Raw genomic sequence first — 12,122 nt, 5'->3', positions numbered from 1 at the left:
GATCCCACTGCTGCCTCCACTGATGAATCCAACCAAAGGCAGATGGCAGGAGGGAGCCCAATGATGTTAGGAGGGGTCGGTCTGTGGGCCCAGAGCAGGGCAGAGGAGGGACACGGGCACAAATACTTCCTTCCAGACAGGAAAAATAGTCCTCATCTCGATCCAACTCTGAAAATGCCACGATGATTTTGTTTTTTACCAGGTTATTGAGGATATTATTGCAAGCCAAGAAGAGGAGGAAAAAAACAAAAAGAAGAAAAAGGAAGAGAAACCCAAAAAAGGCAAAAAGGGAAAGGAAAAGAAAGAAACAAAGGAAAAAAATAAGGTAAGGTATTTGGAATTTTAGAAATTGGGGGTTTTTTTGCTTTTTTGCTTTGAATCCATGGAATAATCTCAAATTTGTTGAGACTATAGTCACTCATTTCCTTGGGAACCATGCTATCTACCAGCAGTTTTTCTTTTTTTTCTTCTTTTTTTTTAATGAAAGCTGACACTTTTTTTCTTATTTGTTATCCATTTTATACATATTCGTGTATACATGTCAATTCCAACCTCCCAAGTCATCCCACCACCACCATCCCACCACCACTTTCCCCCCTTGGTGTCCATACGTTTGTTCTCTGCATCTGTGTCTCTATTTCTGCCTTGCAAACCGGTTCATCTGTACCATATTTCTAGATTCCACATATGTGCGTTAATATACGATACTTGTTTTTCTCTTTCTGACTTACTTCACTCTGTATGACAGCCTCTAGGTCCATCCATGTCTCTACAAATGACCCAATTTTGTTCCTTTTTATGGCTGAGTAATATTCCATTGTATATATATACCACATCTTCATTTTTTTTTTTTCATGTTGGTCGACAGTTGCCATCTTTTCTATGACTCATAAATACCTATTAGGATAAGGAGTGGTTTCAGCAACTCAGATACTTTACATTATTCACAAATGTGATAGCTTTGAATTTTCATTCTTAAAGATAAATGATTCCACTCATCTTTTCTCAAGGGTAGAGATAAGGAACAGTTCTTGGCAAACTAAGTGACCACTACAAAGTCAAAATAATTGTGTCTGCTTTCACCAAAGTGTGTTCATTTCAATTCATCACTTCACGTCGACATCTTGGACCTGTTTTAACAGGACTTGTTTCTTCCTACCCAAAGGAAAGCAGAGTTCAGAGTCACTGCGGGCCGGGCATGCCCTGTGCGATGGGGTTGCTGGGTGGTGGGCGGGCAGGGGGGTGCTGCTGTCCTGGGTGCGATCGGAGGGGTTTTCACCCTCAAACAAGTGGAGAGACCACTGCCAGGGTGGTGGTTCTCTCCGCATAAACTCCTTCTTTGGGAAATGGAATTCAGGCTGAAAGCTAGCGTCATCTGAAAACGTGAATATGTTCACTGTAGCGGCTGACCCAGACAGATACTGCTTCACAGCTGACCAAAACCCTGATCTGAATCAGAGTGGATCCTGAAAGGCTGTGTCCCTCTGTGACTGTCCAGAAGCAGAGACCCAGCTCTAGCTCGGCTAGCCGTGGCCATGCTCTCATATTCTGAGGATTCCCACTGACGCTCAGACTCGCAAAGTTCTCTGTGGGAGAAGCAACTCACTGGGGTCTGGTAGATGCATCTGGGACTTTTGGATGCATCACAGTGAGAGAGAAATTGGACGGGCTATGTAGTCAAGGAGTGATTGGACCAAGGAGGCAGAAGTTGTGAGCAAGGGAGAGGGGGATGATGGTGAATATAAAATGTCAATACCCAAAGTCCACGAAAATGCAAGTGATAAAAGCCAGCCTCTTGTTTAAAATCCTTTGGCTTGATTGAGGCGAACACTGCAGGCGAGGGTCCCTTTCCAGTGGTCACGCCTGCACGGTGATATGCGGAAATCAAGCACCTGTCCCTGCTGTCCTGCCCTCTCTAACTGTGTTCCATTGTTTTGCTGCACGGACAAAAGAAGAGAGACCCCTCCCCACTCATTTTGAGCACAGCCCACTCCACTGTAGTGGATGCTGAATGGGGCCCCTCTGATGCCCCCTTCAGGACCAAGGGACTCAATCCCCAGCTACCCAGGATGTGGTGCTGACCCCTCACAGTTAGTCCCTCCCCAGGAACTGTTCAGGGTCTAGGAGGGTGCTTCAAGTGAAGTGAGCCGCCGCCACGGGGCACGGGACTTCAAGGACAGTCACATTAGGGACTTCCCTGGCGGTCCAGTGGTTAAGAGTCTGCGCTTCTACTGCAGGGGGCACGGGTTCAATCCCTGGTCGGGGAACTGAGATCCCACAGGCCTGCATGGTGCAGCCAAAAATAAATGAATAAATAAATAAACAAATAAATAAATAAATGAAATGAAGAAATAGCATCATCTTAGAAAAAAAAAAAAGATAGTCACATCAGGGTACAAAGACCCAGCCCCTCACCTCCCAGGACAACTCTGAAGGGTTCTCCTAGCTCCTGGGCTCCCTGTGGGATCAGCTACCACTCTCTTGCAATTGCATCCCAGTTCAGCTCCCCCTCTGTCCAGTTTAGCTCCCCCCTCTACCCAGTTCAGCTCCCCCTCTGTCCAGCTCAGCTACCCCTTCTACCCAGTTCAGCTCCCCCTCTGCCCAGTTCAGCTCCCCCTCTGTCCAGTTCAGCTCCCCCTCTACCCAGTTCAGCTCCCCCCTCTGTCCAGTGCCACTTCTCTCCCTCCCTCCCTTACGGGTGATGTTCCCAACAAAGCACCTGCACGTTCTCCATCTCAGTGTTTCCAGGGAATCCCACCCAAGGGACCAGCTATTGCTCTGTCTCATGGACTTACAAAGCTTTCAACCTTGTTACCTTTGTGATATTTTAAAAAGGGTGTATTTTCCCTTAATGGAGATAAGTTGAAATATTCAGATGTTTTTATATGAGGTCTTTCCCAAGTTTTCTGCTATATATAAGGGGCTGGCAATTGATAGATGACCAAGTGTTATAAAAATACTCAAAGAATAACCATACAGCTCTGCTGTTGTGGTTAGGGGTTAGAGTTAGGGGTGAGTCAGTATCTGCAAGTTAAACAAAACTCGTTTCCTCTGTTTCCTGCCTTACCCTCTAACCAGGATGAATAATAGACGTCTTTTTCTACAGGTCAAAATACTAATTTCCACGCAAGGATTTGAATAGCTGGTCTCAGGAATGCTTCCTGATTCTTTAGGAATGATTTTAGAATAAGACTTTAAAAAGTCAATGGAAAAGGTAATCTGATCTATAAGAAACATACCAACATCATTTAATTGTATCAAGTTTTCGTAGAGATGAACATTTCACATTTTAGTAATCACACTGTCACTGTGTAGACCTGTACTTTTCATATAAATTCATTTCTAAGTAATTCTGAAGGATTTTCCCCATCATTTGCAACTACTTCATAAATGCTGATGTACTCAAACTTTGCTTTTTTGTCCAAAACCATTCATCATTAAGTGACTATTTAATAGCTAGTTAATAAAACACTATCACTCAACAAAGAGCAGATTGTGTAGCAGATAGTTTCAGATTTTTATGGAACAAGCTTCGCTAACAGTGAATTTTAATTTGCAAGTGTCAAACTCACTCATGCATATTTAGAGGAAGAGATGCTTAGAATAAAATTGAAATTCTTCCAGCTGTCCCTTTTCTTAGGCACTGCTTCAAAATTATCTTGCCAGGTGGAGGAGGATTTTAAAAATTAACTGTATCAAGTGAGCTGTCTTTTTGGTTTTGCTTCTTTTCTTCTGGAACAAGTTAGAATTTTAGGGGTGCAGGCAGATCAGTAGGGCAATAGGTAGTCTATGGGTTCCCTGGAAACACTGAGATGGAGAACGTGCCGGTGGTTTTTTGGGAACATCACCTGCAAGGCAGGGAGGGAGAGAAGCAGCACTGGGCAGAGGGGCAGCTGAACTGGGTAGAGGGGGAGCTGAACTGGGAAGCATTTGCAAAGGAGCATAAATATCCAGGGAGTAGCTGTTGGGAGGGGCCTGGAGGGTGAGTGGACCAGAAGGCTGGGCGGGGGCAGTATTCCAGGCAATCTCCAAGCCACAGAACCAGAGGACAGCTTCAGAGCGTGGATGACAGGAGGCCAGGATAGGTATGCAGTGTGTGGAGCCCGGAAAGGCTGCAGCAGGCAGTGAGTGATCCCTTGGGGGGCCTGGCAGAGACTTCTGCAGAGAGAAGATGGACAGAGAGAAGACCCTATAAAGAGGCTGAAATGACAAGTTATAGACTAGGAGAAAGTATTTTCAAATTATATATCTGACAAATAATTTGTATCTAGAATATATAAAGAATTCTCAAAATTCAACAGTAAGAAAAAAAATGTCTTTCTTTTAAATCTTTTGTTTTAAATCCATCTCTAAAAGTATTGAGGATTGCAGATAAGGAGATCCCCTTAAACGAGGGCTTTGATAGAGGAGATGCTGGTGCCAGAAGGACTTTCTCTGCAGACCAATAGCAATCTCTGCAAATATGCTTTCAACACCAACATAATTTTATTTGCCTCACTCTGGACCTCATGTTGGCTTTAGAAACAAAAATACAGAAAAAGAGCACTCTGTAATCCATCCCTACAATTCTTTTCTCTTTGTTGTTTTTCAATGTTCCATATGTTCAACCATTTGGAACTATTTTCAGTGGTTTTGTCCTGCCCATAACACATGATCACGCGAATACTAAGGAGTCTTCTGTAAGCTTCCTCCAGCCATAAAATGACTTGACTTGGTGCTCACTCCTTCTGGAAAGCTCCTTGGACCTATCCATATGCAGCACGATTAGCTTGAAAAGCTATTGTTTGTCTGCAGTGCCACCCAGCCGCTCTGATCACAGCGCCCCTTGGCCCAAGGAGGTGCTCCACATTGAACCGTGGAGCCAAGCACGTTCTTATATAATTTTAGAGTATTTCAAGCCAAATTTTGCACTACTTCACACAGGTGGAAAAGTGAGTGTCATGGGTTTCCAGAGGCTGCTATCAGGAGTAAGGATTTCATTATGGAAATATACACACTGAGCATCTTCTGTGTCCACTGAAGTGCAGAAAGAGAGGGGATATAAGGAAGTGAGAGGCTTCTGGGCTGTAGAGGCGGGGGCTCGTAACCCAGGGAACACGGACCCTGTGGATACACACCCTGAAATTGTACGGCATTATGCGAGATGCATTCTCCTGGGAAGAAGGTGTATGGGTTTTCTTTGTGTTTTCAAAGGATTCTTCTCTCTAAAAAGCTCAAAAACCACTGCATGCAGGAAGGACATATTGGGTTGTATAAGGGAAGGGCCAAGAGAAGCACTGCAGACCCAGAAGAGAGCGAGGCTCTATGAGCACTGGAAAAGGTGGAGGCTTCCCGGAGGGGGTGGCATCTCAGGAGAGCTACAGGAGTCTACGCACGTCTCCTCATCTCAGGGGAACGAAATCTCCTGGCCGCTGCCCCACCTTCTGTCCTGCACGTGCAATCTCTTCTTCCCGCAGAAGCCAGAGTGACCGGACTCCAGTGTAACTCTGATCAGCGCTCCTAACAATGCTTGAAACTCACGAGCTGTGCAGTAGTTATTTCTGAAGGAATGAGGAAGTACTAAGGTGAGGACCCTAGGGTGGAAGTGGTGGATGGAAAAACATGGAAAAGCTGCAGGAGATATCGCAAAGGATGACCAGCCTGGTGGGCTGGGTGTTTGAGGAGGAGAAGGAGACCCGGAGTTGAGGTGGCTTCCAAGTGTCTTGAGCAACAGGAACTGGCTTCAGAACCTTGATGGTGGACATCCAGGTAGATGTCCGACAATCAGCTGGAGGTTCAGCACGAAGTCAGGTGGGGTCAAGACACGGTGTAGATGCAGGAGTTGCCCCTGTGCAGGAAACCCTAGTGAAGGCGGGAGGATGGATGGGTTTTAGGAAAACTGGTGTGGGTATACGTTGGAGGACCTGGATTACATCCATCTATCAGGGCAAGGGGAAGAGATGAAACCAACCAGGGAGATGGAAACAGCCTGGCGGCAGGGAGAAATGCAGCACCATGATGCTCCTATTTAATATTCCACCTGGGTGAATTTCTAGAAGGAGGAAAGGAACGTTTCCCTTCTGTTCCCCTCAGTCCATTCACCATGAGAAGTGAAAACTAAGAATACGATGGAGGCAGAGTCAGGAGATTCTTTAAAGAGAAGGGACCACTGGTGTCAAATGCCGCAGAACAGTCAAGGAGGAAGCTTGAGAAAGAAAGTGTGGTGATGAGAACATCCCTGGGGCTATTTCAGGAAAGCGGAGCAAGGGCAGGAGGTGCAGAAGGCAGATGACAGGCAGGCAGGGGACTCGGGCTGAGACCTATGGGCAGCTGGTGGACATACCTCCTTCAAGAAGTTGCAAAATGATGACTTAAGTCGAGAGAGGACTTTAAGATGGGGAAGAACTGTAAATGTACCGGGACAAAGGGGAAAGTGCCCGTGGCCTGGGAGAGCTTAAAATTGTCAGGAGGTGATGCCGAATAGAGTAAGACAAGGTTTCTCTACAGCGAAGAGCAGCAGAGGAGAAGCCGGGAGAAGCACTGGCATTTGAAGAAGTGAGAAAAGGGTGGAGAAAGGGAGACCGTTGTATTCAAATGGCCTCTGGTTTCTCAGTGTAAGAGGAAGCAAGTTTGAAACTGGTGTGACACTGCTCAGCTAAGAAGCACACAGCGAGGCACACGCAAAGACAACAGGCAGGTGGAGAACCCACTCACACTGGGACCGTCTCGGGCTTCAGTTCCTACAGCTGCCCCACGCCACCAGCTGGATGTAGCCCGGACCAGAACCAGACCGATTCAGGTGAACTGTGTTCTCTGGACCCTGATTTCCCACACTGTGACTTTCTGGAAAGGTCACAGAGATTTCCTTCCAGGAGAAGTAGGCACTAAAGACGGGAGGATCCCGGGATTCCTTTGCTGGCCTGGCCCTACCCTGCAAAGGCTCATCTAATTAGCATATCAAGCAATATATAATGTCACTCAAGCAGTACATGTTCAGTGGAGAGGGGAAAAAAATCACTGATTAGCAGAAAGAGAAAAATAAATAGAAGTTGCCCTTGCACGCATGACCCAAAGTTAATGGTCATTAACATGTTGGTGTATATACCCTTCCAGAAATTTCTTTCTGCATATATATATATATATGTATAGTAAGATACATTATTGCTAGTAACTGTTAATTGTCACGTCCTGATATCTTATCTATCTATCTATCTATCTATATATATATATAGTTTCTTAAGATACATTATTTCTAGTAACTGTTAATTGTCACGTCCTGTGGAGATGTGAAGTCAAGATAAAGGTAAGGATTCTGAGCTGGAGCATGTCAGTTAAGCTATGAGAAGGCTGAGTGTTAGCTTGAGCTAAGTCTTCCTAAAGGGCAGAGAGGTCAGCCAGGTGGACAGAGGTAAGAGTGGTTCCCCCAGCAAAGGGGGCCTATGAGGACTACAGAGGTGGGTGCAGAGCCGGGATGGTGGTGAGTGGGTCGGGGAAGGAGACAAGCTGGCGGTCTGGATGGCCCGAGGGAGAAAGTCGTATATTCCACAGTAATAGCCAGGAAGCTCCTTCTGACAAAAATTAAACCTAGATATCCGCAGAGAAAATTGGGACAGATGTATTGAGGGCATAGCTATACATTTTTAGACTTCAAATTGTAGGTTTTGTCAGATCTGCCATACATCTTTCATGTGGGAAGGCCAAAAAGGTTGAGTAACTGATTCTCCAGTCTCAATGGAATGTGAGAGCAGAAAAGGCAAATGACATTCTAAACGCAAGCTTGAAAACAGTTATGAGATGATGAAGTATTTTTACAAGTCAAATTTCATGAGATATCACATTATCATGCATTTTTATTTTAAAAGGCAGTTTTTAACGATGATAGCTTCTGGGCTGAAATTTTTCACTTCTGGATCTAAAAAAGGATTATAATTTCACTCTCAGCTCAGTGGGAAGTAATCAGCCTCTTCCCAGTCACAGCAACCTCACTCCTACCCCCAGGACAGAGACCCTAAGGGAACCATCAAATAATCTGAAAGCCACAAGTGATCAGTCTGACATTTGGACCTGTATGTTAATAGGTATATGCTGAAACACATACCCCCGTTTAAAAAACAGAACAGGGACTTTCCAAGAGGTCCAGTGGTTAAGACTCAGCGCTTCCACTTCAGGGAGCACAGGTTCGAGCCCTGGTCGGGGAACTAAGATCCCGTGTGCTGCATGGTGTGGCCGAAAAAAATTTTTAAAAAAACGGAACAGATGTGACCCTACTTGAATTTTGACACTTACCCACTAATGTGAAGTGCTGACCGTCCCTCCACCCACAGACCGCTTCAGATGCACACGTTGGCTAATAGAAAATTTCAACAGGGCTTATGTTCGTCTGAGTCCCTCTTTAAGCCAGGCTAGAAATGATTCTAATGGTTAACATTTGGGGAAGGGCGTGGGCAGGCACACTGTTTACCTCTGTCCACTCTCCTAACTTCACCAAGACAAATACCTAGGATACGATATTTGACAACGAAAAATCTTTTGGAATCCTCTGCATTTTTCTCTGTATCGCTATCTCATTGATGATGATTAAGGAAAAAAATTGTGTTGTATAAGGACCCATGTCACACAATAGATGGAAACTTACTAAAAATTGTCAGTCTCAGTACATTCATGTTATAAATATGTTCTAAAAATCAAATTGAGGGGCATCCACCAGTTTATTCTTACTAAGAAACTGCTTTGTCCTTAATGATTTATGACGGATTGGGTCATGACAAGAAAGTGGGGAGCTGATCTGAGAATAGCCAGCTGCCCGAAAAGAACCTCCGTGTGGCGGAGCTTCCTAGTGGGACCGAGAGACCAGGCAGGCAGGTCTCACTGCTGCTAGATGCGATGTTTGAGGCACCCTGGAGAAAGAGCGGCCCAGAGGCCGGAGCTGTGGCAATGGCTCAATTTGCAAAAAGAGAAGAAAGCCAGATGCCACAGACCACAGATCACAGCACCAGGTGCGACCATGCAGAGGACAGAGAGCCCATGACTCAACCCTCTGAGTGAGGCTGGGAGGTGAGAACACGACTCTCTCGTCTGTTTGGTGGGTCAGCAAGTGTGGAAGGCAATGGAGACATAAAATGAATGAGACATAATAGACACCGCCCTCCAGGAGCATAACGTCAGTTCAGAGACCAAAGGTAAGAAATTGACATTTATTAGCAATAAAAATACAAATCCATCAGTACAATCTCAAGGTAGGAGAAACCCGTCTACATGGGACATACATGGAAAAGTCAGGAGGACTTGTCAGCTGTCTGACTCGTGGTGTGATGGAAACGTCCGGAAGGCCAGCCACCTTCACGTTCAGGCCAAGAAGGAAGCTGACCATGGCTCCGCCTATAACCATTAAACCAGCGCCATTCCTTAACTGGGTGCCTGGCTGACTAGAACGTGTCCGTCCATATGAGAGAACCGGGAGGTGGAACTATCTGGAAGTCTCTTTCTGAGATGTAGGTAAAGGAGCCAAGAAGGTTTCACCGTGAGCTGACTTTGGGCTTGACGAGGGTTTGGAATCTCTGACGCCCCCGGAAGACGAACCGGGCCTCAGCTGATGGAAAGAGGGCTTCTGTTAACCTGTGGTCCTTGCTCTAGCGGTTGATTAGAATCGCACAGAATGGTCTGGTTCTAAGAAAATGTCCATGCCCCATTCGAGGAGATTCTCATTTCCTTGGTCTGGGGTAGAACTGGGGTATTGGAGGTCTTTTCTTTTATGCTCTCCACTGGGTTAAGTCAAAAGAAAGTGTTTTCTAACAGTGGAGCTGGGCTGCCTCTGGAAGAAGTGAGTGTCGGAATGTGGGCCAGGGCTGTCCAAGGTCTTGTTTGCCTGAGCAGGCCGGCCAGAGGACAAGGGGCGGGGCTGCACTGGAGGAGGGGGATGGGAAGGCGACCCCCAGTTTCCACGGGGGAAAATATGTATCTGACAGTCACAGTCACGGGGAAGCTCAGGACCCAGGAGTCACCTAGTAAGAGGTGACACTGGCAGATATCAGGAAGAGGGATGGTGGTGTGACATCAAGGGGTGTCCCAAGGCTTGGTCAGTGAGACTCTGCGAATCCCAGTGCAGGAGATCCCAGAGGCAGGCCCCAAAGGTAGAGCCTGAAGGATGCACCCTTGTAACCCCAGCACCTAGAAATTTCCACATGCGGTAAGTGCTCAGGAAATATTTACAAGTAAACAAGATAAGGTCATAAAGCTGGTAAACTAGCCCCCCACACACACACAAAAAAAAAACTCAAGACAAAATAAAGTTCAGTGGCACCAAAAGAAGGCATATGAATTAAAAGTTAATATATGTTTCACCTACTCAGCCGGCAAAACTTTTTTATCATTATGATTATGCTGTAACCGACAGACATCACCTATGCGTATATATAAAGAAAAAGAAAAATGAAAGGTTCATGGGATAAAGGTGACAGTGATGCAGCTGATTATTTCCTTGGATTGTTAAAATCTCTATCGCATTGTTGCAGTGGTGTCCTTTCTACAATTAATAAGCATTTTTGCAAAACATGCAACATGGCTCTGGCATTAGCTCGCAGGAGGAGCTGGGGTGAGCCAGCCCCCCTCTCTGGACATCCCTGGCTGGCGTCTGCACAGAGCAGATCCTCAGTGATATTTATAACATTTCTGAACGAATGGAAACGCTGGACATATCTAAGATGCGGTCTCTTTTTTTTTTTTTTTAATAAATTTATTTATTTTATTTATTTTTATCTTTGGCTGCATTGTGTCTCCGTTGCTGTGCGCAGGCTTTCTCTAGTTGCGGCGAGCGGGGGCTACTCTTGGTCGCGGTGCACTGGCTTCTCATTGTGGTGGCTTCTCTTGTTGCAGAGCACGGGCTCTAGGTGCGCGGGCTTCAGTAGTTGTGGCTCGCGGGCTCAGTAGTTGTGGCTCGCAGGCTCAGTAGTTGTGGCTCGCGGGCTCTAGAGCACAGGCTCAGTAGTTGTGGTGCACGGGCTTAGTTGCTCCACAGCATGTGGGATCTTCCCAGACCAGGGCTTGAACCCGTGTCCCCTGCATTGGCAGGCGGATTCTCAACCACTGTGCCACCAGGGAAGCCCTAAGACGCTGTTTCTTATTGGGACTCACTGGGTCTTCTGGGTGGCAACACCAGCTCGCTCAGGTCAGCAGACAATGAGATGGAGTCAGGGCGTGTGGAGGGCTCAGGACCTGGCAGGCGTGGGCTGGAGCTGGGAGTTGCAGGGCCCAGGTCCACCGGGACCAGCTCCTCTGTCCACCCCCTTCTCTAAAGAAGGCCGTGTGGTGGCTGGGACCCGCGTTCTCACCTTGCTGCCAGCTGGCCCGTCCACCTGTGTGTTCCCACGCCAGTGCAGAGGGAACCATTGCGGCTGGACAGTCCAGCTCCTCGGGGTCAGGCTGCTCCAGGAGAGGCGCGTCTCTCTGGTTAGACACTCTCCAGCCACTCGGCTGAGCTGGGAGTTGTGGCCGAGAAGTTTCCATCAGAAAGGGATGTTGGTCAAGGCAGGCACCATTGACAGGTGCAGCTGTACTTGTATGACCCCTTCACAGTGAAAGATTCAGAAAAAAAAGTGACTTTGGAGTTGAGAGGGTAAAACCTCCTCGTGGGATTTCTCTCCCAATAATTGTCAAAATGAGCAAGATATTAAGTGTTTAAAACAGCAACCAAAGGAAAGGATCCGTCCAATGAACTATTGACCAAAGGAAGAAATATCTCCAAAAAGGAAAGCAGACGTGTTCCACCGTGCTTTCTCTCTGGTTAAAAGGTGTCTCCTGTGACGGCCAGTTACGTCATTACCACGTGGAAAGTCGTGGGAACCGCTAACGTCCGCTGTCATTCTGTGCAATCGGGATCAGATGTTTCCAAAACTGGTCTTACGGTGTTTTACTCCCCTTGAGAACTTGGTATTTATTATAGAAATAAAGCTGTACAAATAGACCTATAAATCTTATTTTTACTTACATGCATTAAACGCCTAGAGAGCAGGCCTGATGCTGGTTCCATATAGGGTACAAAATATCAGCAAGACGGAATCCTCCTCCATGGGGGCCCACAGCCCAAGAGAGCAGCTAAGACAGGCACACAAATAGCCAATAATATGCACAGAGAAACAGGCACCAGG

At 46.5% G+C, this 12,122-nt stretch overlaps 1 protein-coding gene across 1 annotated transcript in view; it reads left to right on the top strand.

The window, feature by feature from the left end:
* IQCA1 (IQ motif containing with AAA domain 1) overlaps positions 1-12,122 on the top strand; it is a 171,894-nt gene that overhangs the window by 75,696 nt on the left and 84,076 nt on the right. The window contains exon 8 of the mRNA XM_007184769.2: positions 203-325. Within this exon, the coding sequence (XP_007184831.2) occupies positions 203-325 (123 nt within the window). The remainder of the gene's footprint in view (positions 1-202; positions 326-12,122) is intronic.

This window comes from Balaenoptera acutorostrata, chromosome 8 (assembly GCF_949987535.1).
Source record: "Balaenoptera acutorostrata chromosome 8, mBalAcu1.1, whole genome shotgun sequence".
NCBI classification, from domain to species: Eukaryota; Metazoa; Chordata; class Mammalia; order Artiodactyla; family Balaenopteridae; genus Balaenoptera; species Balaenoptera acutorostrata.
This window is presented reverse-complemented; position numbering and strand designations above follow the sequence as displayed.